The sequence below is a fragment of the Trifolium pratense genome, linkage group LG2, assembly GCF_020283565.1.
Source record: "Trifolium pratense cultivar HEN17-A07 linkage group LG2, ARS_RC_1.1, whole genome shotgun sequence".
Lineage (NCBI taxonomy): Eukaryota > Viridiplantae > Streptophyta > Magnoliopsida > Fabales > Fabaceae > Trifolium > Trifolium pratense.
The window spans coordinates 6107581-6134987 of record NC_060060.1 but is presented as its reverse complement, the minus strand read 5'-3'; the positions used below and the strand labels follow the sequence as shown (position 1 = coordinate 6134987).

Genomic DNA, 27407 nt, shown 5'->3' with positions numbered 1-27407 from the left:
TCTTAAACTAGTGATTATGTGTCTAGAGAATGTCGCAAAATATTGAATCTAATTTCAAAAGAAACACCCATTTTGTAGGGTTTTATTTTTTATTTTTTTTACTAACCATTTTGTAGGTTATTATTATTAATATTATAATCTTAATCTAACATGGTTGTAACGAATCCAGTATACCATGAAAAATACCATAAGATAACAAATATGCAAGAGTCATTTTAACAAATGCAAGAATCATTGAGTTATATAGTTCTAAACTTTATTACAAACACAACCGGGCATTTGGTCTAGTGGTATGATTCTCGCTTTGGGTGCGAGAGGTCCGGAGTTCGATTCTCCGAATGCCCCCTTTTTTCATTTTTAATTTTCAAACTTTATAGTATTTTTCTTGTCACGTTATTTAATTTTCAAACTTTATACTAATATTTTTCTTGTCGCATTATAACATTTTATTTATTTTTATTATATTCTTTTTATCCATCTTCTTAAGCCTTTCATTTCATCATATCCATTCTCTTATCTTTTCATTTTCTCATTCTTCTTCTTCTTCTTTTCGTTCTCTCACTCTTTCAATTTTCTCTCTAACAAACAACAAACAACAACGATGGCACTAACAACCGCTTTAACAACAACAATCTCACCCCTCAAACTTTCTTTTCCCACCCCCACTCCAAAACCAATCACATCTCTCCATTTCTCAACCCCAACCCCCTTCCTCATCCATCGCACCACCACTCGTCTCCGCCCAATCACCGCCGTCTCAGCCGAAGTCGAAAAACTCGGCAACGAAATCTCATCTCTCACACTCGAACAAGCCAAAACCCTAGTCGATTATCTCCAAGACAAACTAGGTGTAACCGCCGCTTCATTTGCTCCCGCCGCCGCTGTTGCTGCTCCTGCCGCCGCTGAAGTTGCTGTCGTTGAAGAAAAAACTGAATTCGATGTTGTGATTGAAGAAGTTCCTAGTAGTGCGAGAATTGCAGCTATTAAAGCAGTTAGAGCTTTGACGAGTTTAGGATTGAAAGAAGCTAAGGAATTGATTGAAGGTTTGCCTAAGAAATTCAAAGAAGCTGTTTCTAAAGATGAAGCTGATGATGCTAAGAAACAACTTGAAACTGCAGGTGCTAAAGTTTCAATTGTTTAGGGTTTCAATTTTTTCCCCAAATTTTCAATTTTTCTTGTTGTAATTTCAAATTGTTATTATTATATTATGGTGTTGTAGTGTTCAAAATTGAGTTAGTTCTTGTTATATTATTATTATAAACCTAAATTAAAAACAAATGTATTAATTAATTTTACTTAATGTGTATGTTTTATTTGAATTTGTTTTTTGGATTTTTCATTTTTTTTATATGTGCATTATCCTTTTTAGGCTTGTTTGGATTCAAGAACAAAATTTGTTGGAAAAAATAATTTATTTTTTTTAGAATTGAAAATATAATGATATTGAAATGATAAAAATGTTAGTGTTTGGATAATTGGAAAAAAAATTGTTGATTTTATGTAAATAATAGTTTAATGACTTTAATCTAATGGCTGAGATTGTCTAATGCGTGCGATGTAGTTTGAGTTTGAAATGTAAATGATAGTTTAATTTAACGGCTGAGATTGTCGGACCCAGATTTGCTGCTGTTGATATTAACACAGTTTCCCACTGTTTTAAATCACAGCCACTGAATTTTGATCGAACGTCTGTAGTTTAAGTTTGAAATGTAAATAATAGTTTAGTCTAAAAGATTATATTGTGTAATGTGTGTGATGTAGTTTAAGTATTAATCGATTGATGTTATGCAATGTGGTTTAAGTGTATGTATGATTTCACGGTGAAACTGTGTGATGTCCAAATTATCGTTTTCCAATGTGCTTTTGGTGTGGTATTTGTGAGGCTACAATTTGGGGATTTGAGCTTTCGGTTCAGTCTTAATGCAATTCTACAATCTTGCTGCCGAACGAAGGCTAAGCTCATTTGAGTATAGTCGTATGAAACTATCAACTGCGTGCAACTATGTGATTCTACTACCGCAAAAAATGTTGTTGTCGAGCTTATTCGTGCTTACTAAATTTGGAAAATGAGTATATAAGGTGAAAAAAATTAGAGAAAAACCAACTTTTTTTCTTACTATTGATGAACTTTATTTTAAAATATATCTTATCTTGATTTCTATCAGAGAGTTATAACCATAGTCTTACCACCCTGTGTTTGGATAAGATTTGGGATTGAAGGATGGATGGTTTGAGACTTTACACTTGAAATTGGTATGATTGCATTGCATCACAACTTGGTTGATTTGTTGTTTCTATGAATTAAATTTGAAAATTGAGTTGAGTTGTAATAATAATAATAATATCCATTTCTAAGGGTGAAACATTGCATTGTGACTTGTCTGTTATGAATTACAAGCTGTTTTGTATCAGAAAAAATTGAGAAACAGTTGAAGACTTGAAGTCAGAATTATGCTACTAACTAAACATGCATTTCTCTTATACTCTCAAGTCTCCACAGGTCTTCGTAACAATATGGAATTAAATATTTCAGACTGGTTAGACTATAAAATGTCTCATAAAGTAGTAATCAAAGTTTTTATTCAGAGATTGTGCTCAAATAGTATTATCAATGTTGCTCAAGCTTAAGCTTATGTTTTAGTTGTTTGTATTTTGGTCATATTATTGGTCATATTAAGAGATTAAAGAATGGATAATAGGGGAGCCCATTCTTTAGCAAAACATGTACTTTGCAATCCAGAGGGGTGTGGATAGAAGAAACAACTAAACCAAAATCTTTTTTGTCTTTTTGGATAAAAATGGAGCATAAGCCCAGAAAGAGAAACAACTAAACCAAAATTACTTATTACTCTAATATGGTTTCTCTCCCAACCCCCCTCAATTCTTTTCTACCCCCTGAATTTTCGTTTTTGTCCTTGGGGATACTGCGGTTTATAATGAACTCGGCCTAGCACACGCTGCACATACACTCACAACCCAGGACAATGATGACATTCCATATTAGCAAGAATATTAACCGATATATTTTGATAAATCAAGGTGTGACAGTTTGGATTTGAACCACCATTTTTCAAATATTAACCGATATATTTTGTTAAAAGAATTTTAAAACATGGATGGATATACTACTAAACACTAAATTAATCAATATTATTCTCCTACTTCAAGGCTAATATACATAGTTTAACATGAACATTCGTGTTAGCATCAATAGAAGTCAAAATATATACTCCCTCCGGTCCTTATTATAAGGAACAATTTGAAAAAAAACACACATACCAAGAAACCTTATCTTTCTTAATAAAAATTCTAAAATTTTACAATCTATTCCAAAACTAACCTTGATGTATTAATTTATCTTTAGGGAATATATCAAACTAATTAATGCATCACTTTGGAATGGATACAATTTAATAAGGGTAAAAATGGAATTGTAAGAATAAATTTAATGATCGTTTCTTATAAAAAGGACCAAATTTTTTTTCCAAATTGTTCCTTATAAAAAGGACCGGAGGGAGTAATAAAAAATGTCTTCAAAAGGAAGTCCTTCTTTGAGAAGTTAACCCTCAAACTAAAAACGAATTCAAACCACCTTAAAATTGTCTTCCTCGGTCACTTACGGATAACCGACATTTTATAGACAAATTAAAACTACTTGAGCTTTCTATCTTGAATCCTCTGAATTCTCAACAAACAACTAATAAGAAAAAGGAATGGATAAACCATATTACTTTGCTTCAACCCCTTTGAATATTGAGGTATTGACTTCTTTAGAGGGATTACTATTATTGGCTCAATTTGGAGATTCGTATAAAAATTATTTTCCCAATATTCTTTTACTACCCATTTAAATGCATTATATTGGAGCAATTGAGACGTACACAACACATCCAAAAATGTTTATATGGGAAATTATGTTTATAAACCAAAATTCAAATAAATTAGGGGAGAGCTTATGTATATAATAATTTGTTGGGAAAACTAGTTTACACATACTACATGTAAGAGAAATTCTTCTACTAGATGGACGAAACTGCCATGAACCTAATTAATGTCGAAGCAATTTTTTTTCTCACTGCATCCCAGCACAACATTCACAGCATCCATCAGATACTAAACGTGCTCTTCTTTAAGCTTACACTGGGTTGCAAGCAAGAATTACTCCTTACTATAGAAGAACATGCAGACAAATAGTATTGTTTTCTACTTGTTATAATGTGAAAAATTATGAAGAAGGATATAGAAGAGGGGGAGGAAAAACCAAGCCAAAAAAACAGTGAAGGAAATGAGATCAGTGCTTCTTTACTTTGGACCTTCCCAGTTTTTTGGAATTACGGGTAAGCGGGTACTTCTTCTTCTTATGTGAAAGCTTACCATTAGAATCAATCGGCAGAATACCTTTCAAGAGTAATCTCTGAAACTTGCTCTTGATTCCCCATGTCTTGTATCGATATCTAGTTGTCAGGGAAGCCTTCAACTCAGCGGTTGCATTTGATATGGCATTGAAGAGAGGTTTGAATGGTCCAGGTTTGCAACTAACAATGTCAGATACAATGCGGTTCTTGCTAGTTCCTTGATGAAATGAACCTATGGTTGTCTCCCCCACCTTATCTTCCTGCTGCCCATAGAGGAAACTCAATATCATGTTGTCGTAGTAAATGCTCGAGTCCTTGTTTGGGTTATCAATTTCAAGGCTATAAAATATGGTGCCATTTTGATTTGAAGGTCGATCTATAGTGACTAATACGATGGAGAAGGATGGGTTATTCGGTCGTAAGGACAACCATAGACACAGAACAAGAAGACCTAGGAGGCATATAACTTGCAACATCCATACATAGAAACTCTTCCCTTCTTCACACATCATTCAGCAAAAATGTCAGATAATTGAGAGAATGAGTTGAATGTAATATTAAGTGGTGGATGGTGCAGCAAGCTTTTGTATTTGAAGGGTGGGTAAGGTTAATGTTTTGAGTTAATAGATGGCTAACTAGAGGAATATATGCATAGAAAATGAGAAGCAGGTTGCCAAAGTATCAAGGGAAAAGAATATATGCATTTCTTGAGCAACATTGGATATGAACAAAATATACTATTAGAGAATCTTTGGCAATCCTCTACAGGAAGTATACTAAAGTTGTGTAAAAAAAAGAAGGATTAAAAAAGTTAGAAACTCAACTAATTTAGTAGTATTAAAATGAATTACACTACAATAAGAACTACACAGCGTGCTATTTTAAACAGATACAAATCTCTCACTATTATATATTTCGGAATCTATTAGTCAAAAAGATACAAAAATAACAAGACTGCGTAAACCTAACATATGTTTTCAACTCATTACATAGCATCTCCATATGACAGAATTAAAATGGAAGGAAAAAAAGGTGACCTCAAAGAAGCAAAGACATTCAATGATTGTATTGAGGTGTTTATTTATCCTCAGCCATCTTCTTCCGTATCTCATGAGCAACGTTAAAAATACCAAGCGTTGGCTGGTTGCAAACAAAACACTTCTTATTCTTTGCATGATGCTGCAAGTAAAATGATCAGAAAGTTAGGCATAAGTAAAAGGAAAGGGAAAAACAAAATTAAAAAAACTAAATAACTTGAAACTGTTATAAATAGAAATTTATTTGCCAAAACAATAAGGATGTACCTTCAATGCACAATGCTCGCAGAAGTAGTGTTTGCACTTCGTTGAGACAGGATCCACGAATGGATTTCTACAAATGAAACACGCAAATGGTAATGCATCATCGTCGTCGTCATCTTCATCATCATTCAAATTGGCACCCTCCTCTTCCGCATCCTCACCTGCAGCCAAACGCATCCTCCTTTGTTTCTCAGCTTCTTCCCATTCCTTCTCCATCTGCCACCCAGATTTGTAATCTCCTCGATCATGCATAAACTTACACGAATCACCATAACCACAATACCCAGTCTCCTTATAATCTTTACATATATCAGGCTGATAATCAAACCTAGCCGACACTCTTATATGAGCCGAAGCCCTAAGAGGACCGTGTGACCCACCAGCCTTTTCACCAGAAATTGTGTGCTCTCTCCGAAATCCAGCCTTATGATCTGTGTAATTATTCATTCCCTTGTATAATTTTCCATCCTCGGAGCCAGTTCCCTTTCCCTTAAGAGTCTCCGACGCTTGCTTAAGAGCTCTTTCACGCCTAGCACGAGCATCATTCGAAAAATCAGTCTCAGTCTCTAGAGTTGCTGTTGCTTTGCTGTCATGTTGAACTTGAATCTCTTTGGATGACTCAAAATGAAAGCCATGTTTTTTCTCAGATTCTTCGTTCCGTTCAGTCGATGCAGAGCTTTTGGAAGACCCGGAGGAAAAGAACAGCTTATTATCAGTCTTTGTATTCTTTTTCTGAACATGCATCAAAGATTCTTCATTATTGGAATCATCCTCATTATCTTCATTATCAATAGTTCGCTTCCTTATGTTCTTCTTATTAACCGGTTTTCGGAAAAAACTACAAACTGGAAATAAATAAAAACTAAAAATTAACGATAGTACTAGAAAACAGAGGTACATAAGATAACAAGATTGTGATTGTAATGCAACCAGTTTTACATACCTTGTTCAGTTTGTTGGTTGTTTTCGGCGGATTTGGGTTCAGAATCTTCCATGATAAAAACTGTTGATTTTTCAAACAAAGCACACAATTCCCAATCAGAAATATATATATATATATATATATATATATATATATATATATATATATATATATATATATATATATATTGACAAAATCAAATAATGTAATTCAAAATCATAAAAACAGAATCTAATTTGGAATTGAAACTAGGGTTTTGAATGGGGAACAATTGTAAAAACTGACCTAAAGAAGAAGTCAAGTAAGTTAACGAGAGCAGTATGGAAATTCCGATGCGATGACTGAACAACGGACGGAGGCGACGGTGAACTGTGAATGCGGAAGCTGCTATTTGATTTGTTAAGATTTTGAAGAGAAAGAATAAAATTGAGCTACCAAGAAGCAACGCTAGCCGCTAGGGCAAATGGTGCAGTTGAGTTAGTTGAGTCCAAGTTGTTTCAATTAACGCGGCTAGCTACATGTGAATTAAAATATTTGAAGGCTTTTATCATATACTTAAACCTTTTTATATAGATAGATATACATTTTTTGGATAGATATATATTGACATATCAACTTCGATCAACTACTAATTGAACCTGTGACTAGGTCGTCAAGAGCAAGCCTGAAGCTTAAAATTGTATCTTTTTATTCTATGTATCGTTTTTATTCTATTTTATCCTGATGGTGTAGTGATCTTTAGAGTTTAGATGGTATTATTTGGCTGTTTAACAACATGTTTGAATGGAATATATTTTTGATAAAAAAAGAAAAGAAAATAAATTCATAAGAACACTAACGGGTGACTATATATATATGAGGGAATTCCTATAAAGTTTGTTTGGAGATGAGAACAGTATGGAATGGAATACAGTTCATTAAAATTGGAAATCTCAGTAACTAAATCACACCATATATATTCCTTCTTAGTAAAAATTGGCTCGATAAAGGAAGCCATCGTATGTCTATAATATCTTTTGCTATCTTTATTTTAAGATCACCCTTTTCTCTCACCCCTAATGGCTGAACAAACCAATACTGGAGTAGCATCTCCATTTATGGTACTGTAACTTTTAGCAATGTAATTTAGGTTTATGGAGGAGGGACTGTAGAGCTCTTTTATATTATGGTTTTGTTTGTTTGCTTTTACCTTTAATCTACTATTTATGCATATTATTAACAATACTGTCACTGCTTTCATTTCTCAGTTGCTGAGTTTGTGTGAAGCAGAAAGCATTTCTTATCTTGATGAAGTAGCCAGCTCAACAAAGAGTTTAGAATTGTCTAAATCTGTTGCATTAGAGGTTAGTTTTCTTTTTCGGCAAATGCCAATAATTTGAACTGTTGACGATATATAGGGCTGCACTGTTTTAGTGGGATTTTGCTGATAGTTGACTTGCAAACGTTATAGCCTGATAATTACCTTATTGACTTTTTGTGCCACTCTCATCATTTCATTATTATCTGTGAGTATGTTGCTCATCAACTGGGATTGAATATGTTGAGTAAAAAGTATAAGTTCTTCATAAAATCTCTAAATTGACATTGTCCCATGGCGGTCTGCAGTATGTGTTTGTGCCATTAAGCACGTTGATTTCTTTATCATCAGGTTTTTGCATTTTAATATGGTTATCATGATATAGTTTTTTGACTTGTTGAAGAAAGCTTTTGGAAGAAATCCCGGGCATCTCACTGCTGGTCGCCCAATGGGATTTGTACAGCTCAATGCAATGCGTCTAGCTGACATTTTCTCCGATGATTCAAATTTTCAATCTTACGTGATACTTTGTTTTGTAAGTATATCTTAAAGACAATAATAGAGAGTTAACCTGCTTTAGTGTTATTGACTTGGCAGTAGCAACTAGCAAGCATCATTCTGTTTGGTTTTCAAAACTACACTCAATTAAAATTGTACTCACATATTGTTTTAATTTGTAGCCAATGCATAATATTTATTCCTTTCCCTTAGATTTGTCAAATGTTCATTTTGTGGTTGGTAATTTGACTGTTTCCTTTGCATGTGGTTTCAGACTGAAGTTCTGACAGCAATAATTTCACTCTCCCATGGAGATTTTTTATCCTGTTGGTGTTCATCAAACCTCTCAGAGACAGAGGAGGACGCGAGTCTTGAATATGATATATTTGCTGCAGTTGGATGGGTTTTGCATAATACTTCACCGGATGCAAAGGATGCCACAAATTTGGAATTCAACCTAACACAAAACAGCATGCTTAAGGCTTCTTATGCACATCATAGGACATCATTATTTATCAAGTTCTTTGCAAATCTTCATTGTTTTGTTCCCAATGTTTGTGAAGGTTGGTTCCTTGTCAACATTCTACATATTTTAGGCCAAACTTGATTGTTTTTATAGAAATACGCATCTCCTCATATAATTAGACCTTTTTTTTTGGTAATTTTGATCTTCAGAGCAGGAAAGAAACCTTTTCGTTCTCAAGGTCCTCGAGTGCTTGCAAATGGATCTATCTAACTTGCTTCCTGGGTTTTCTTTTGATTCTGATGCTCCTAAATTTGCCACCGCTAGCAAGAACCTCCGTAATGATTGTTCTCACATAATTATTCTTGCAAAAATGTGAGCCACGCATAGCTACTTTCTTACAATTAACCGTTTTTTTGCAGGCTCATTGTTAAGTCATGCAGAATCTCTGATTCCAAACTTTGTAAATGTGGAGGATATACAACTTTTAAGGTTACGTGTCCCTCATAAATGCTGTTTTAGCACTTGGCACTTTCACTTAGCATGAATGATTTTGAAATGTTATTTGCAAGGATAAGTATTTTCAAGGATAATGATGAATTGAAGTGATTGTTTTTGTTATTTTTCCTGAAAATTGGAGCTTGTTGTCCACACTATAGAGAGTCAAGGAATCTTCCTGATCATTGCACGCGTCATGCCTTGCTTGATCATAAAAAAATCAATAGACATTCTCTTCTGAATATCTGATGGTGGTTTGCATGACATATTTACCAGCATATTGACAGTCCAGTTAGGAGGACACTTCAATCTGCCTTTTTTGTTCTATTTACTGTACATGATAAAATATTTTTTAAAGTACAAACTTAGTTATCCTCAATTTTTTTCAAAATGAAAAAAGAAATAGATGAATAGCAAATGTGCTGATGATAACTAACTTTTATAATAAAGTTTACTGTGTGAGGATAGACCAAACATTGCAAACAAAATTTTGAAATTTTAATATAACTAGTTACTAGACGTTTTTTTTATTTATGCTACAATTAGAAATTTCAATAAACTCAGCATTATGCCAGTGTCAATGAATGTGTTCTTGGAAACTGTGTTTTATAGTAAAAAGTTCTCTCTGTCGATCATTTTGTTCTTGAAGATCCAGCATTATAAATTATAATATCATCAGTAAGTAAACAACTTCTATCTGTAAATTGTTTGTAGGGTTTTTTTCGTGGAATTACAATCACTATTTACTTCAAATGGATCTGGGAGAAATTGTGTTCAAGTAAATCCTTGTACTTTAGTTTGAGCTGTCAATACTGTCTTTTTCTGTTCAATCTCTTTTTTACTCATTCCCTTTCTTAATTGATGTATAAATGTGCCCAACTACTCTGCCAGAAAACTCAGGATAGCAAATTTGGGGAGTCATCTTGGGATAAGTTTTATAAGTTTTAAAAAATGTAATTAAATATTTTCCTGCTTTATGGCGCTACAAAATGCCTTAAACTGTTAAATAAACAAAGTAATCCAATTTTCAAATTGGATTATTTGGTTACCAATTATCATATGTAGCTTGTCCTCAACAAAGTGACTTGAGAAGTTTGATTTCCCGCAGGAGGCTCAAAGTGCTGGGGGACGTCCATTGCCTGCCTTTAACTGGTAAAGAACCCTCTGATCTTGATAAGAAGGGTGGTAAAGTCAAGGAAGGAATGCCGGAGAATTCTTCTTATGCAAATTTGGAACAATGTAAAACCCAAGCTGAAGACAAAGTTGAAGGCAATGGTTCAAATCGGCAAAGTCAGGTAGAAAATAAAGGCATATCTGGTAAAACAGCATTAGGAGGAGCAAGAGATACTGACAAGGATGCTCATAAAATAGAAACAAGTGGTTCAGATGCCAGTTCTGCCAAAGGAAAGAATGCTGTTGCTCATATGGATAACAGCGATCTTTCAAAATCAAATGAGCGTCTTAAAAAAGTCACAGTTAAAGAAAATCCAGAAGATGAAAAGAGTGAGCTTGCACAGAGGAAAAAAAGAAAACGAACTATAATGAATGATGAACAGGTGTTAATGATAGAGAGAGCTCTCTTAGATGAACCTGATATTCACCGAAATGCAGCTTCACTTCAATCATGGGCTGATAAATTAAGTTCGAATGTATGTTAAATGTAACTCAGGTCTTGAGTAGAATTTCATTGACATATTTTCATGAGACTTTCTTGCATGTTTTTCAGGGTTCTGAGGTTACATCTTCGCAGCTTAAAAATTGGTATGCCTCATTATGTAGCTTGTCATCTACCTGTTTGTTTAAGTTGTTTCTCTAATTGCACTATATAGGATTAGATAATGAAATATCTAGTTTTCTTTACCAAAACTATACTGAATCTTTGTTTAATGTATGATCTGAAATGTTATTAGGACTTGAAGTCATCAATATTTTTAACCACTAGTTTTTATATTTGTTAACATAAGTAGTATTTTCTCCGTTCCTTTATTCATCTTGTTTTGGAATTTCAAAGTTATATTAACTACTGTTTTTTGTCAATTGTATACTTCATCAATTACTTAACGCTTTTATTAAGAGAGTAAACAAATGAGTAACACAATGAAAAGTGAGGATATATTTGAATTTTGCTTATTAATCAAAGCTATGAAGTATTTAGTTTGTGCAAAACAGTATTACAAGACGTGTTAGAGAAAAAGAAAAAAAAAAGACACAGTCATGCTCATAGTTGTCAAGATGTTTTTATGATTTGAAGAATTCAATTATCTTCATATAGGTAAACAGCATTTTCCTGCCACATAAATCCCATCCACAGTAATGCCTATTATAGTTTTGCGACAATATATGCATGTTCTTACCAAAAAAAGACAGTATATGCATGTTATATTTTTGCACAGTTTGTTTATAGATTATGCTATCATATTCATAAAATAAATTGCCAATAATGATATTAAGTAAATAATGGACCCCAAAAATTACCACAAATCTTCCATCTTATCCCTCTTACACATTTCTGGAAAACTGAACAAAAACAACTTTGCTTGAGCAACACATTATACATTTCTCAATCATTAAACATCTTTTGGCTTTAGCAAGGTCTACAATTGATCTCCCCCTTGGAAAAAAATGTGGGGTTAACAACATCCTTTTCAAGTTCGGTATTGTTATGACAGTGATGCCAAAATCGAGGAACCTAGCCGCACTTGGTGCTGTTTGAATTTAAGTCAAACCACCTCTGTATAATTAGCTATCCCTGATCTTAAATACTGGATGTGCAGCTCGTGAGCTTAAAATTGAACCTCTTCAAACATTGTCAGGTGTAAGGTCAGTATGCTTTACGCCCATCTCAGTCATGGGTTGTCCTTCAAATCCTTCAAATCATTTGAATCCTCATTTTGAACAAGTGCTACATATGAGGGTGTCTTCTGAGGTGCCTTCTTCCAGAAACTTTTTGCATAAAGGGAGCCGAAAACAATGACCTGAAAAGTAATGGCATTACAATGCTTAGTTGCTTACCACTAATTTCATCAAGGAAATGATGGGAATCATTGGATCACACAGTTAACTGTAAAGCTTTGATCAATCTACATGGTTCGATTTTAATTTTAATCAAAGTAAGTGCAAGCAGGGAATGTTCAGAAAAGGTAAAAGGCTTACGGCTCCAATCCACTGTTCCCAGCTAAGAGGATGGGAAAACCACACACACGACAACATAATGCTCACCAACTGCAACAATTTGAATAAAAAATTACAAACATTGAAATATTACGCAATTGTAGTGAAAATGATAATTAGATTTCTCTGTGCAAGTTACCTGTCTTGTGGTCATTATGGTAGCAAATGTCAGAGCACCAAAAGTGCGAATTGTGTAGGAAATAAAAAATTGACTAATTGTTGCAACCTGTGTAACATAATAATAAAACAAACCTCAATGAAATAGATAATGAAAAGGGAGAATATTCATGTTTTTGCTTTTGAAGCCAAAGAGGGATAAGCAGTATAATACTATGGATACTGCTATGGATTTAAAAAATATTTTACAACAAACAGAAAAGGAGAATACGGTATAGAATTAAAACAGATGTAGTTTGCTTACAGTTGAAAGTAATGCTATGTCAAAGAAACAGTCATGATGCCGATATACAAACTCTACTGCTGATATCATTTGTCCTTGTACAATAAGACCTACATAAAAATTATCAAATATCAAAAGAGTGGATTTCTGGCCTTGAAGATTGTAGAGAAAACAGAGCTGAACCAAAATATTAGAATGAAAAAATCACTACTATCACTTAAATAAGTCTAGATACTAGATAGTTTATGCAACTCAGAATATTGGCTGTCAAGATAGTAGTTGTTTAGCAGTTGGGACTGAGTATTCTTGGTGAGCGGCTAGCACATAGAAAAAAAGTAGAAAGGAAGGCCCAAACACTAAAAGAAACACCAATGCAAAGGTTGTCAAGATCAAACATTATTATACATCATAACTTTGAGTCATCAGGTGCAAGTTATATAGTGTATGTTGCAAAGCAGCATCCAAGACTTTTAGAAAATTGTATCCATAGCAAATATTTGCCCTCAAATATGACTCCAGCAAATGAATCATTACATTACTGTTAGACTTGGAGTATTAGGGGGGTAAGATGGGAAATAATGAAAATACTGCAATGGATAACTGAATGGACTGGTGGCAGTGGAGTATTAGGTAGGGTGATGTTGTAATGAAGAGAGGTGGTTATAAGAAGAGTGGAAACGGGGAACATGGGTGTATGGAATATTTCGGAAAAGGCATGGGTAAATCATTCGGAGGAGTTCATCTCCTCTTTTTTTCTTTCTTTCGTTATGAACTTTTATCTTTGTTTTCTATTTTAGTGATACAGAGGGATAGACCTCAAATTGTAAGGAGCAGAGCTCAATTATTCTATATTTTTGGTAACAATATATTCTGGTTCCTATCAATTACCGAGCAAGATATCATTAGACTTAGGAGGATAGAATGCGAAATACTAAAAATACGCAAAAAAGGATTGTAATATAGCTTAATGGGACAGGTGGCATAAGGGGGGTTGGCAGAAATTGATTCAGGAATCAATGGGAGTTTATTAGAGGGCGTAACAGACTTGGAGAGGGAAACATGGAATTGAGGAAATTGGTGTGTGGTGGTAACTGAGCAATAAGGTTGGCTCCGAGACCAGGATTTCTTTCATCTTCTAAGGAGCTTTGCTCCAATTCAGTCACAGTTTCATTTTCTTTTGTAGTTTGTGTGTAAATTCTATTTCAGGGGAGTTTCGTCACTGATCAGGTTCTATTTCAAATAGCACATATATCAGTTTCTTTATATTTGTCAAGTCCTATCAGATATGTACGACAAAATTTAATGTTCGATATAAAAATTCAATGAACTTCTTAAACAAACCTGTCAGGCTAAGAATACAAGAACACAATGTTGTATAAAATATCTGATTATGTATCTCCATGTCATAGCCTCTAAACATCTTATCTTGGAATGTGCTTGTAAACCCATCAAACCTACAACAACATAAAAAAGATTCAATGGGGGAGTTGTATATGAACCACTTTTGGAGATAAATTCTTAAAACAAGTTGAAATAAACATGCATTCAAGAGACTGGAAAAAAGTTTAAAATGGCGATTTTTCCAAAAGAGGTTTTAAATATACACTGCAGCTTCAAATAACCTGTACTTCTCAAATCAACCAAAATCGTTCATAATGATTATATTTTCCCATACTAACTCTAAACTTTGAAAGAGGGAGAAGTAAAAAAAGTATATACAGGTAATTATTTGAAGTTTCATTGAGAGAATCTACTTTCATCGTTTTTTATCAGCATTGTAAACAGTTTGGACAAATAAAATATCTTCTGTTATAATGAATGAAGGTAGCATTAATTTTTGGACTTTTCTCCCCATAATAATACATAAAATCACTAATCATATGAAGAGATTTTAAGTTCTGTAGTGATACCCAAGATAGCCAACCATTAGAAGAACACCCCAAACAGTATTTTCCCTTCCTCTACTGTATGGGCTTATGTCTGTTCCTGCCTACAATAAAAACATAAAAATTTCTTTAGCTTATTAACGAATGCTGCCAGCTTAACTTATTAGGTGAATGCATCAGCGACTAAGTCAGTGTCATCATGATATCTAAGAAATTGCCCTCTGCTTAACTAAGATTGAAGTTAGGGAGTGAAAAGTTCTTGAAATACAGGGTGAAAAATATTTTTCATTTCTGTTGTTTACCATGTTTAAAGAAAAAATCATAGCAGTCGTGGGAACCGCCCGTGTCATTGGAAGCCCTCCGTTGTTGCATTTTTGCAACAATACTCACTCTGTTAGATTTCAATACATGTGTCAACTCTTTATGCAATGCAATATCCATTGATGGCTACTATTATAACAGATCATCGACCTTTGTGGGCTTTCCTTATTTGGACCAGGAATACAAATCCCTTTGGACAAGAGTAGACCAATGATAGTAATCCCCTTTCTGTGCGTGAGTCACTTGCCTATAGTGGTATTGTTATGATGACATTATGGTGTCAGCCATTCTGCATCCACGACTGGCACTATTGCAATGAGTGAGAGTTAAAATTTCCTTGTTTCTGATATTAAACTACTAAACACTTAATTTAATGAAAATATTCTCCAAAATCATGGCCTTTGTTACCACCACATACCAAAGGAAGCCTGAGGGTAAATTTTGTGAAGGAGAGCCATACATTATTTGCTTAAGAGTTAGTTCATACTCCTAAACGTCCAGTTCTTTGGGACAAAAATAGTAAATATAGCCTTCATAGGAGTGTTTTTATACTGATTCAGGATAGTTTTATCCTCAGACGTGCAACATTCATGACATGTGCTTAAAATAACCCCTCCTTACTGCCAAAAGAAATAACAGTACCACCCACATGCAACATCAAATCATTGAATATGATTACTCATCGGTGGTTCTTTGATAGAAAATTGTCATAAAGACACAAACAGACAGAATGACGATAAAGCAACAGAATTATTAGGGTCAAAGTTTCAATAATTACCGGATATAGGATAAATACTGAGCAGCCAAGGGTAACTAAAAAAGACAACAAATAGTCAGGTCCCTGATATCTCTTCTGCATGATAAGTGTACCCCAGAGCTGCATAGGATACAAAAGAAGGAATATAAGTTCAAGATGTATAGGTCAATCTTAACCGAACCAGTAAAGCAGAAACAAGATTCATGGAATCAACGAAAAACAATGACATAGGATGGAAGAAACACAAATTAAGACCAAGACCAAGACCAATTCCACTATGTAAAAATTTGGCTACTGTCGAATTCAGAAGAAAACATGGAAAGTCCTTGGAATAAAGGTTCAAACCGAAAATACAAGTTACACATCACTCTGTGCATAATAAAATGTCGTTTTACATTCATAAACAACTTGTCCAAAAAGTAAAATATCCTCTAGAATTTTTTAAACATGTATGGAATCCTCTAACACATCTTTATAACTCCCATAACACAACTCCTTGCCTCGCCGAATTCTCTCATTCATGGATATACTGCATCAACTTTATAAAAAAATTAATCAATCAATTCCAGGTGTCGTATTTAACATCTCAGTCTAGAATCTAGAGGATACATGATTTTTGTTTGTCATAGCGAAACAATGTTTTTGAGATCGTTGAATGATTGCGAGATTGTGAGGTCAAAAAAATACATTCAAGTATCTACTCAACATTTTTAAGCTTTCATGGATTTGTCTTGTCCCCATTTAGTAAAGAAAGGGGACACTAATAATAGAAATTACACAACATTGAGGACACGCACACACGGAGATAATTTAGCGCTAGTTCTTCAACAACACAAGCAATTACTATTATTCTCCATCAACAGGAGTAGCAGTGACTGAGAAGGTGAAAAATAAGCTACAGAAAATGATACAGGATAAATAAAAGAGAAGGGGGTAATGTATATTGAAATCAGCAAGTCATCATGATAAACAAAATTTCATAACTGGGAACAGCATCAAAGATTGACCTACCATAACCGGTATCATTTTAGCACACTTTGCAAGAGTCTGAACAGGAAAGCTAACATATTTGAGGGCCTGGAGTAAGAAATATGGTAGGTAAGTTATATCCATTAATGTTACCAATTACTTATAAATTAACATGAACGCAGAAATCATGTCTCTCTTACCTCATACTGACAAGTTGTGGTTAGTATGTTTGATACTGACACAAGGGAATACTTATAAATGGGAGCCACTGGGTCCAATGCTTTTTTACTTGCCTATAAGAAATGTAGAATATTAAGAACAAACAGAGCCACAAGAGAGGTATGTTACAATTCAAACACTGCAAAACATGCGAGTATTTTTGCATATAATGTATATACTTGCCAGCAAAGAACCAGCGGAAACAGCAGACGTCATAATGCGGTTGCAGAAAACAAGAAATAGTGAATGCTTGAAATACTCTTTTTCTGTCCCGTAAGGTATTCTCATGATCTTTTCCTGCAAGAACAAATATCGGTAAATCAAAGAATAGATCTTGGATCCTGAGAGGGCTTCGTGCTACCCATTCATATATGAAATAATGTATCAAAATTATATAGCTTACTCGTCATCAAATCACTAAGAGGGAATAAGAGAGAAACCAAGAGTATTGCCAACCACTCATGTGTCTATTTATTGCTTGATTGGTTTTAAATTTACAGTACTAAGCACATTTTGGATAAACAACTTAATTAACAATTTCCCGTATGGATTAGCTTATTTTTGAGCTTATACGAAACAGCTTATGCAAATAAATAAGTTTGTATGTATTATTATAAGCTTTTCAAGGTAGTTTATAAAAAAATAGCTGATAAAGATACAATTTTTGTTAGTGAAAACTTATGAATTAACATAAAAGTTTATTTATTTGCATAAGCTATTTTCAAAAGCTCAAAAATAAGCCAAATCCAAACGGGCTCTAAGTGCTCACAGCATAAGTGCTTATGATGAATAAGTTGTTTTTATAGGAAAATGCTAACATGTGCCCTTTAGTGCAAATGCTAAAATATGGAAATATTATCTTGTAAATTATGCATTTAATTTCGTAAAAGTTAAAAAATTGGTTTTTTAACACTAAGGGCTCGTTTGGATTATCTTATTTTTGAGCTTATGCAAATAAATGAAGTTTTATGTTAATTTATAAGTTCCTACTAATAAAAATTGTATTTTTATAAGCTATTTTATCATAAACTACCATGACAAACTTATAATAATACATAAAAAATTATTTATTTGAATAAGTTGTTTTGCATAAGCTCAAAAATAAGCTAATCCAAACGGACCCTAATTAAATTTCTCTTTTTGAAATCCTTAACATGTGGCCATTTTTATTAATAAAAAATAAAATATGTCAAACTGTTTTTATTAAAGCTGTATGTTGTTTTTATAAACTATATCCTGAAGAGCTTATGGAAATAAGCTGAAAACAGGTGATGGACATATCTATAAACTCTCCTAAACAATCTCACAAGTGTTATGACATTATACTATAAGCTCAAATAAGTCAATCTAAACAAAAAATAGGTCCTAAACCCTAAACACATATTGCTGGTGTATTCAAATAATGGCAGCTATAGCATTCGAAATTTTACTAAATCAAGAAAAATATGGGTTGTGCATAAATTTGTGCGATGTAAAAAAATGAGAATGAAGAAGAAACAATAAATGGAGATCGCAAGAAGATGCGATGCGATGCAATGGAAGGAAATGAAGGATGCAATATTGATTAATTAATTAATTAAATAAAAAAGGAAATGATAATACCTGTAAGATGCCATAGGTGACAAGGGTAAGCATGATTCCGGAGACAGCGAAAACACCTTTCCATGGATTTTCTTTGAAACTAACGGCGCTAGAAGATGAAGATGATGATGATGATTCCGCCATAAGCGAGAAAACATAGAATGGGAACCAAAACGGTGTCGTATTGATTGATTGGTTAATAATGAAGAACTTGAAAACTCTTTATGATGTTGAACGGTGGCGCCACCATTACAAGTGTTGAATCTTAAAAGGAAGAAGAACGCCGCTGTGTAGCAGAAGAGAGTAAAGAACGCCGCTGTTAGGACGGGCGACGAGGGCGGTGGTGGAGACGGCAGCAACGGCGGAAAGAGGAAGACGGAGAAGATGAACTGTATTAGTATTGTTTCAGAGAAAGAAGACGAGGACAAGCCATTTTTTTTCATTATTAATTAATTAAAAACAATGTAACCATTTAATGTCAGCCGTTTGATTTACTTTTTCCACGTATCACTCAAATGTGCAGTCAACAGGAATATATTTTTTATTATGGCTTTGACTAACATGCACAAGTGCATCATATGGTGTACGATGCACAAGATCGAGATAGGATTGTCTCACCTGCGATGAGATGATTCTTTTGTTTGAGATGATGGAATCTCAATTACGCAGAAGAAGAAGAACATGCTCTGCAATACTAAAAATACTTCTAATATAATTTTGCCTCAATTCAATTCTAAGCGAGAGTGTCTTAAAGAATCCAATACCATGAAAAATTATAGAAAAATGTCATAAACATTCATATTAAGTTCAATTTATAATCAAGTTGTCTAAAACCACCTAATACAAAAATAATAATAATTAAATTTATCCTATTTGAAAAAAGCTACTACCCTTACTTTCTATCATTCTAATATGATGTTGAATTTTTTCGCATCTTCTCCAAATCACTATCTCCATTCACTCGAAAAGTGCATCGTTAGGATCACCGTCTCTAAAGTATAATTTTTGCTAAAATTACATTGACTCAGTGTAACTCTATCAAACTCGCTATCAATTCTAACTTACGCAAACAACAAAAAAATGAGTAAAAAATAATAAAATTATTCACCTGAGAATGAAACCCTTCCAAAATCTAAATGACCAATTTGGTACAACTCATGCCAAACTTTTTCAGCTTCAAATCCAACATTAACACTATCCATTGGTGATGTTGGCCACATCATCTTCAAATCCACTTCTTTATTTCCTTCCAACACAACATCAACATCTTTATGTCCCTTTATACATTTCCTCTTATGACAACAACCACTTTTGTTTTTATTCTTGTTTTTATTCCCTAATCCCAAACACTTCCTTCCCATAATCCATGGTGCCTTTATAAATGCCAATGCAAAACAATGTAACACAACACAAGGACAACAACATAATGCAACACAATCAGCTATTAATCCTGTTGTGCATGATTTGCAATACTTTCCAGAACATTCTATTAAATCCGTTTCGCCGTCGTCTATGGTGGCAAACCTCTTGTTGGTGGGTTCCTTGCCTTTGCTACGAGCCTTATGAGTTGTAGTTTTGCTATGTGAAACTCCATTTGGGTTTTCATCCATATGATTCTCTTGCATTCGATATGTATCTGCAAATTTTTTAGTAAGAACATTTAAAGCAGATTTTTTACCTAAACATAATTTGTTGTTGATAATGTAAAATGGTTAATTTTGATAAGTTTAATAGTCAACCCATTACTATAATACACGAGCGTAACTTAGTTGATAGATATATTGTATATATTATATGGGATCCGAGTTCAAGCCATGATACCCTCACTTATTTATCTTAAAAGGCGAAATTTTAGCCACCAAACTACTTGACTGAAAAAAAAAATACATTGTATTTAAATTCTAAATTCTATACTATTTTTTTAAGCATAAATTAATGGACAAAACTTACGTGCATTTCCATACATGCATTTCTTACTTTTCCACTCACAAAGAGGTGGTTATTTGTGTTTTTTCATTTTGAAAAAATAAAAGAAAAATATTTTTTAATAAAAAAAACTACCTCTTTGTGATAGGAAAAATAAGAAATGCAGGTATGAAAATGCATGTAAGTTTTGTCCTAAATTATTTCAAAAACCGTTCGTTTCAAGTTATTTCAGAAGATTAATGGATAATTATACATGAATTTAAATTTAACACACGCTCTCTTTCTCCCACCCTCCCTCTCCCCACTATTTTTTTAAGAAAAAAAAATAAAGAAATCACTCTCTCTTCTCTAATGCAGCTCTAAACTATATTATAAACATAATAAATACTTCATCTGTTTCTTTTTAAACGATGTTTTAGCATAAAGCTCTCCAACTAAGATAGTAAATTATTATATTATTTTTCCGATTTTACTCTCAATTAATCTATTGTTTGTTTTCTTTTTCCAAATAAATTTAGCATATATTTCCCCGTCTCAAAATATAGTATTGGCAGTAAAGACAAATGCATAAGATGATAAGATCAATTAAACGGTAAAAAATTGTCAAAAATGGAAATTAATAATTTATTTAATAAAAAATGGTGGGAATAAAAAGGTGGCATCAATTGGTGCTTCTCAACTCAACAGAACAATGAAACGTAAATATCTCGTAGGGACAACAAAAATCTCGTCATCTATTCCACCGCTACATTAGAAAATTAACTATATGGAATACCAAAAGTTAGTGTAGCATTGTTAATTTCTTCTAATTTTTTTTTCTTAAATTTCTTCTAATTTTATACTCTATCTGTTTTAAATTACTTCACGTTTTAGTAAAAAAACAAAAAATAAAGAAAGTATATTTTTTCACTTTATTTTTCTATTAACTCTTATTTCAATTCACTAATATTTTTTTTCACACAATTTCTCTTTTCAATAAATTTAATATTTATGTATCAATTTTTTTAAAAAAAAAACAATAAAAAAATTTAAAATAAAAATGAGTGTATAATAGACAAAATATAAACTTAAATTATTAAAAAAATAAAATTTTCTAAAACGTCAAGTAATTTGAAACGGAGGGAGTAATGTGTTTAAATTATTTAATAGATTAATAGATCAATGTATTTTTGGTCCATAAATAAATTTTGTTTAATTTTAGTATTTTTAAATTTTAGCATCTTTTAAAAATTACTAAAAAATAATTGTTTTAGTTTTCAAAGTCAAAAGAGACAATAAATGAAGAAGAAAAAAAAAACCACTAATATAAGATAAGCTAAGTGATAAAAAAAGACAAAAAAAGAGTATAATAATTAGACAAAATTTATAACTAAACTTGAAAAATTATAAATTTTATAGAGATAAATGGAATTCTGGTCTTCTTTTTTCTTTCTAATTTTATTATTTATTTTAATTGTTTTTAATCAATTTTTTTATTTTTCTTATATAGTAACTCTTTATGGAAACACTTTAAATATATTTCTTTGCGAGTTTTACCAAATTAATTATGTTTGACTAATATTTTTGAAAGAATGTTTGACTAGTTTTTTTTTTTTTAAAAGAGTCAGGTTTAATTACTTATTTTTATTTATAGTAAAATTATAAGTTGTACTATCTTTGCCCTAATTCGAACTTTATAATCTCAACTGTTACTCTTTGATCGGACGGTTGATACAATAACTACGTTAACTTCAAGGCTTTGTCTAACATGCACCACTTGATTAAGTGGTGCATGGTGCACAAGTGTTCGATATTTTTATAACGAATACAAATTTTACAAAATCTACCGTTGGATAGAAAGTTTATATTGTTTAGATCATCCATAAATTTTTTAAATTTTTTTGAAAATCATTTGATATATTATTGAGACCCATCAAAATTAACGGTATTGAATAAAAATCCATAAACAGTTAATTTTGACGGGTCTCAATAACATATCAAATGATTTTTAATTTTTTTAAAAAAATTTATGGATGATCTATACAATATAAACTTTCTATCCAACGGTGAATTTTATAAAATTCGTATTCGTTATAGTGTTTTCGGTAACTTGTGCATGGTGCACAACTTAACTCACTTGTGCACCATAGACTTCGCCTAACTTTAAATCCTTATCCGAGAAAATGAAACCAAATTATCATCATCTCGTGATATTTTCAAAACCCTCATTCCATTTCATTACTCTCTCACTGTACTTTATTTATTATTATTATTATTTATTTAAATTCAAAAAATAAAATAACATTAAATAAAAAAAATCAATATTTATAACCCGAGAATCATATTCTTTTGCTCATCTTTTTTCTTACTATCATATTCTCAGCAAAAGAAAATTTTGAACCCTTTCATCTTCACAACATTAATCAAACCTTCATACCTAGTTCTAGTTCTTGTTCTTGTTCTCATCTTTGAGGTACCTTTTTTTATTTTTCATTTTTATTATAATTTTTGCTTTTTATTTAATGTTTTGAGTTAATTAATAATTTATGCATACAATAAAATCTTGATATGGTGTAGATTTTGTATATGGGTTTAATTTATTGAAAATTTTCCTTTACTGGGTAATGTTCAAAATTTCATTTTTGTGTTGCTCTTAGTTCATACATTTTATGTAACAAAAAGCCCTAGAAATTTGTTGAATAAAGTATTGATTTTTAACATGTATTTTTGTTTTTTTTTGTTTGTGTTTTTTTATATTAGGTTGGTTTTTTGAGGAAAGATTTGTTCTTTTTTGATGGGTATGTTTGAAACTGAATCCAAGGAACCATTTGGGGTTTCTTCTAGTTTAGCAGAAAATGTTAGGGTTGAAGGTTCAGAGCAAGAGAAGAATGAGAATGGTGTTGTAGTTGAAGTTGTTAAGAGTAGTGTTTTGGAGACAGAGGTTGTTTCGGTTTTGAAGGAAAATGATTCTCAGGTTGTGGTTGATTCTGAGGTGAATAATGGAAGCGTTGTTTGCGAGAAGGTGGATTGTGAGGGGAAAGTAGTAGAAGGTGCTGTTTTGAGTGATGATGGTGAAGAGAGAAAAGATGAGAATGTGAAGGAAAATGAGGGGGGGAAAGATGAAAATGTGGATGGAAAAATTGATACCGTCAAGATTCCAATTGTCGAGATAAGTGAGAATGTTGTTGATGCTGAAGTGAATGGGGTGGAGAGCGAGGAAGGGAAAAACGACGAAGGTTTGACTGAAGTTCCAATACTGCAGATAGGTGAGAACATCGACGTTGAAGTGATTGGGGAGGAGAGTGAGGAAGGAAAAAACGACGAAGTTGTGAATGAGGTTCCAGTAGTGGAGACAAGCGAGAGCGTTGACATTGATGTTGACGATTTGATTGATGAAAGTTCGGAATTTTTGGTTGGAGATTTTGTTTGGGGGAAAATAAAGAGTCATCCTTGGTGGCCAGGAAGAGTTTACGATCCGTCTGATGCTTCGGATTATGCTTTGAAGCTGAAACAAAAGAATCGGCTTCTAGTGGTGTACTTTGGCGATGGAACATTTGCTTGGTGCCATCCGTCACAGTTGAAGCCTTTTAAGGACAATTTTGATGATATGGCGAGACAGAGCTCTAAAGGTTTTACAAATGCTGTTCAAGAAGCTGTAAATGAGGTTGGAAGGGTTCTGGCTATGAAGATGAGTCGTCCTTTTGTTGCGGCGGGGCAAACTGAGTCTGATTTCGCTCCGGTGTTGGCGGAAAATGTGGGAATCAAGGAAGGGGTTTTTGTACCTGAAAGTGGCATAGAGAGACTTTCGGCTGTTACAATTGAACCAGCTGAGTTACTTTCTCAACTGAAACAAACTGCTGAAATTATTGATGTCGCTAGTATTCTTGGGCTGGAAATATTAAAGGCTCAGCTTTCGGCGTTTTATTTCTCGAGAGGAGGATATAAGCTACCTTGTTATGAGGATCCCAAACGGGTTCTCGGACTTGAAGATAAAGATGATGTAGAAAATGCAGTTGAAGCACCGTTCCAAGGGCCGTTTGACGAGGACTATTCGAATCTGACATTGAGTCCAAAATCGGGCGAACCCCGTCATTCTCCAGGGCTTTTAGGAAGTAGACTGAACCCTCAAAGAAAGCAGAAAAGCATTGCTGACATTATGGGGGAGGATAAAGATGATGCAAGTGATGAAGTTCTTGACACAATTAGGTCAAGAAGTAAAAAGAAGAGAAAAGATAGTGACGATGCAGCGGCATCTAAACCAGTTCGGAAGAGAAAAGAGTTGGTTATAGATACTGATGGAAAGTTTGTAAGAGCTGGAAAAGAAAGCCGCGAGGGGGAGGAAAACAGTGACAAGGGCAAATCGCTGCATTCAAACAAGAAAAAAGAAGCTTCTGTCAATGAGAACATCAGTAGCGAGGGGAGCGAAAAGGAAAATGATGAAGAGAAGCCGAAAGAACAAAATGAGAACGGTTTTTCGCCAAGAGAAAGAAAGAAAAGCAAGTACTTGTCGCCACCTTTCACTACTTCAATTGGGGAGCTTGTGAAGGGAAGAATAAAACCAGAAGCCAGGAATGCCGACAAGCTTTCTCCTCGAGTTTCAAAGCGTAACAGCGAGGCATCTCAAGAGTTGGAACTTGCTGATAGCTTGAATCACCAAACACAAGATGATGAGAAAAAGACTATTGATCCAGAGAAAGTAAAGGTTCCTTCGGGTGAAATTCTGTCCAAAATCCGTGATGCAGCTGTCAGTCCACAAATTTCTAGGGAGGGCACTTCTTCTGATAGATTGGTAGATTTCATTTCTGTCATGAGAAGTTCATTATATCGTGAAGGATTGCTACACAAAGAATACAAGAAAACTCGACCTGGAACTGGAAGGAAGAGAAAGAAGCCGGAATCTGGACTTGATCAATCCGATACCATATCACCTAATGAAGGTGGAAGGAGGAAAAAGAAGACAGAATCTGAACTTGATCAATCTAATCAAGTATCACCTAATGAAGAGTCTGAACCTGCCAAGAAAAGAAAGGAAACAGATTCAAGCATGTCAAAAGGGAAGAAGAGAGCTCGTGAAACCGAGACTAGCCGTAAGAAGGGGACCAATGAAAAATCTTCACCGGCTGTGCTTGTTGTGTCGTTTTGGCCAGGATCATCCACCCTACCTTCAAAAGCTGATCTGATCACAATATATAGTAAGTTTGGAGCTCTGAATGAAGAAGAAACCAATATGTTCCTTACTAATTACACTGCTAGAGTTTCCTTCCTGAGAAGTCGTGATGCTGAAAAGGCGTTGAAGAATTCGCAAAAGAAAAACCCGTTTGAGCCTTCTGAAGTAACTTTTCAGCTCGAGTATGCAGAAACTGGAACCAAGTCTGGAGGAGAACACAAGGAAAGATCAAAGAAGTCCAAACCCTCACAAGGCAAGAATAAAGAAAAGACTCCAACACCAACTGCACAGGGTAGCGAGACATCTAATTTGAACTTCATAAAAGATAAACTTCAAGGTCTGCTCTCTACGATAGAATCATCCGACGACAACTCACTTGATTTGAAGACAAAGGTAGAGAGCGAGGTGAAAGGTCTTTTGGAGGACGTGAACAACATGGTTGTATCTACTTCGTCCTGAAAAGCACATCGGTACTGGTAATTATGTAGTTAATGAGTAATGATCAAGGTAGGTTATCAGAGTCTTTTTACTATTGCCATATACTATATCAGGTTATGTTATCAACATGGAAGAACCTTTTGCATGATTAGTCTTTTATAGAGAGATTAATATCATTTTAGATTAATTGCTATCTTATTTGTAGTGATATGAAACAGCTTTTTAAGAATTTCAAAAATGTTGGCTTAAATAGTCGTGTTAAATTCTCAGTTATTAGATGAATGTGCTTGTTTGGTTTCTTATATTATCATGTCGCATCCAATTTGAAGCTCGGACTATTAGCTTCTATCTGACCGTGCGTTGATTGATATGTTTATACCGCGATTCCAAATATACTAGAAATTAACTCGGTCATTCGTGATTGCATAGAGCATTAAGGAGATATCCTGCAGTTTTTCAAAACAAAATATATATGGCATGATTTTTGTATTTGGCTATATATGATGAATTTTGTATGGTCTAATACACATTATGGACTGTGCTTGGCTGAAATCACAGAAAGTTGGGATGTTATGAGGATATTGATCTTCAATAGTGGAAATTTCAGATGGCAATATTAGCATGTTATTTTTTTTATTTTATTAATGAAATTCTGTTGTTATCATTTAAGCAAAACCAGGTACAAATGTACAATGCTATCATATTAAGTGTTCTTAGTAATTTTATTTTATTGTCAAGTAGCCTAGTGGCTAGAAAATTCACCTTAAAGGTGAACAAATTGAGTGTCCAAGGTTCGAACCCCGACTCCTGTTGTGATGTCCCTGCCAACCGAGGTAAGCTCACAAGGACCGTGTTCTTAGTCATTTACTAGTAGTTAACATAGTTAAAAGTTAAAATCATGGTTATCAGAATCTCATGTTATCATATTAAGGGTTCTTAGTCATTTCATTTAAGCTCGTCCAAAAGCAGGGCGCGGGCAGGCCACCATAAGCGTATGAGATCAAAAATCAAGTTGTCCTGTTTACTGACGAGTTGGCTGGCCGGGCCTCCAAACAATTTTTTCATCCAAACATTTATTTTTTTTAATTTCTACTGTTTATTATATGATTTGCATTTTTCTTTTTTAAAAATGAATATTTTCCAACAACCCATAACATAAAAGTAACTCAAAATTAATAACACTAGAGTTCAAATTAAGATGATAATTTAATGTTGAACTTTATCTGAAATTGAGGATTTTACTTTTAATTTAAAATCTT

The 27407-nt window shown here is 33.5% G+C and overlaps 6 protein-coding genes, 1 non-coding gene and 1 pseudogene across 8 annotated transcripts; 4 read left to right on the top strand and 4 right to left on the bottom strand.

The window, feature by feature from the left end:
• Positions 1-273: 273 nt before the first annotated feature.
• On the top strand, positions 274-345 carry TRNAP-UGG. The gene has a single exon. It is a non-coding gene; the product is annotated as a tRNA-Pro (tRNA).
• Positions 346-490: 145 nt separating this feature from the next.
• Positions 491-1300, top strand: LOC123906606 (50S ribosomal protein L12, chloroplastic-like). The gene has a single exon (XM_045956550.1). The coding sequence runs from the start codon at positions 602-604 to the stop codon at positions 1139-1141; it is 540 nt and encodes a 179-aa protein (XP_045812506.1). The 5' UTR covers positions 491-601; the 3' UTR covers positions 1142-1300.
• Positions 1301-3987: 2687 nt separating this feature from the next.
• LOC123906605 (protein NDR1-like) lies at positions 3988-5054 on the bottom strand. The gene has a single exon (XM_045956549.1). The coding sequence runs from the start codon at positions 4865-4867 to the stop codon at positions 4292-4294; it is 576 nt and encodes a 191-aa protein (XP_045812505.1). The 5' UTR covers positions 4868-5054; the 3' UTR covers positions 3988-4291.
• A 180-nt stretch (positions 5055-5234) lies between these two features.
• LOC123906604 (zinc finger CCCH domain-containing protein 1-like) lies at positions 5235-7090 on the bottom strand. 2 transcript variants are annotated; one of them, XM_045956548.1, is made up of 4 exons: positions 6864-7090; positions 6600-6659; positions 5660-6501; positions 5235-5534 (listed from the first exon to the last, which is right to left on the bottom strand). In XM_045956548.1, exons 2-4 carry the CDS (start codon positions 6649-6651, stop codon positions 5433-5435), a joined length of 996 nt encoding a protein of 331 aa, XP_045812504.1. In that variant the 5' UTR covers positions 6652-6659; positions 6864-7090; the 3' UTR covers positions 5235-5432. The 2 variants fall into 2 exon arrangements, with proteins under 2 accessions (XP_045812504.1, XP_045812503.1); XM_045956547.1 differs by having other exon boundaries at positions 6909-7090.
• Positions 7091-7783: 693 nt separating this feature from the next.
• LOC123904053 lies at positions 7784-11292 on the top strand (annotated as a pseudogene).
• Positions 11293-11752: 460 nt separating this feature from the next.
• On the bottom strand, positions 11753-19085 carry LOC123906603 (UDP-galactose/UDP-glucose transporter 5-like). Its single transcript, XM_045956546.1, has 11 exons — positions 18660-19085; positions 17241-17354; positions 17039-17131; positions 16881-16946; positions 15891-15989; positions 14816-14895; positions 14247-14359; positions 12927-13015; positions 12645-12731; positions 12488-12556; positions 11753-12309 (listed from the first exon to the last, which is right to left on the bottom strand). Exons 1-11 carry the CDS (start codon positions 18780-18782, stop codon positions 12181-12183), a joined length of 1062 nt encoding a protein of 353 aa, XP_045812502.1. The 5' UTR covers positions 18783-19085; the 3' UTR covers positions 11753-12180.
• A 653-nt stretch (positions 19086-19738) lies between these two features.
• LOC123904052 lies at positions 19739-20248 on the bottom strand. The gene has a single exon (XM_045953746.1). It carries the CDS (start codon positions 20246-20248, stop codon positions 19739-19741), a length of 510 nt encoding a protein of 169 aa, XP_045809702.1.
• A 2590-nt stretch (positions 20249-22838) lies between these two features.
• Positions 22839-26450, top strand: LOC123906602 (PWWP domain-containing protein 3-like). The gene is made up of 2 exons (XM_045956545.1): positions 22839-23016; positions 23304-26450. Exon 2 carries the CDS (start codon positions 23338-23340, stop codon positions 26167-26169), a length of 2832 nt encoding a protein of 943 aa, XP_045812501.1. The 5' UTR covers positions 22839-23016; positions 23304-23337; the 3' UTR covers positions 26170-26450.
• The last annotated feature ends 957 nt before the right edge of the window (positions 26451-27407 follow it).

What these genes read in the sequence shown, in the direction of transcription:
- LOC123906606 (XM_045956550.1), top strand. Translation starts at nt 602, where the DNA reads ATGGCACTAACAACCGCTTTAACAACAACAATCTCACCCCTCAAACTT.
- LOC123906605 (XM_045956549.1), bottom strand. Translation starts at nt 4,867, where the DNA reads ATGATGTGTGAAGAAGGGAAGAGTTTCTATGTATGGATGTTGCAAGTT.
- LOC123906604 (XM_045956548.1), bottom strand. Translation starts at nt 6,651, where the DNA reads ATGGAAGATTCTGAACCCAAATCCGCCGAAAACAACCAACAAACTGAA. An exon ending in CAACCAACAAACTGAACAAG is followed by an intron (nt 6,502 to 6,599) that starts GTATGTAAAACT and finishes ATTTATTTCCAG; the next exon opens with TTTGTAGTTTTTTCCGAAAA. An exon ending in GCGAGCATTGTGCATTGAAG is followed by an intron (nt 5,535 to 5,659) that starts GTACATCCTTAT and finishes TTTTACTTGCAG; the next exon opens with CATCATGCAAAGAATAAGAA.
- LOC123906603 (XM_045956546.1), bottom strand. Translation starts at nt 18,782, where the DNA reads ATGGCGGAATCATCATCATCATCTTCATCTTCTAGCGCCGTTAGTTTC. An exon ending in CAGTATTTATCCTATATCCG is followed by an intron (nt 14,896 to 15,890) that starts GTAATTATTGAA and finishes TTTTTATTGTAG; the next exon opens with GCAGGAACAGACATAAGCCC. An exon ending in CCATAATGACCACAAGACAG is followed by an intron (nt 12,557 to 12,644) that starts GTAACTTGCACA and finishes AAATTGTTGCAG; the next exon opens with TTGGTGAGCATTATGTTGTC.
- LOC123904052 (XM_045953746.1), bottom strand. Translation starts at nt 20,248, where the DNA reads ATGGATGAAAACCCAAATGGAGTTTCACATAGCAAAACTACAACTCAT.
- LOC123906602 (XM_045956545.1), top strand. Translation starts at nt 23,338, where the DNA reads ATGGGTATGTTTGAAACTGAATCCAAGGAACCATTTGGGGTTTCTTCT.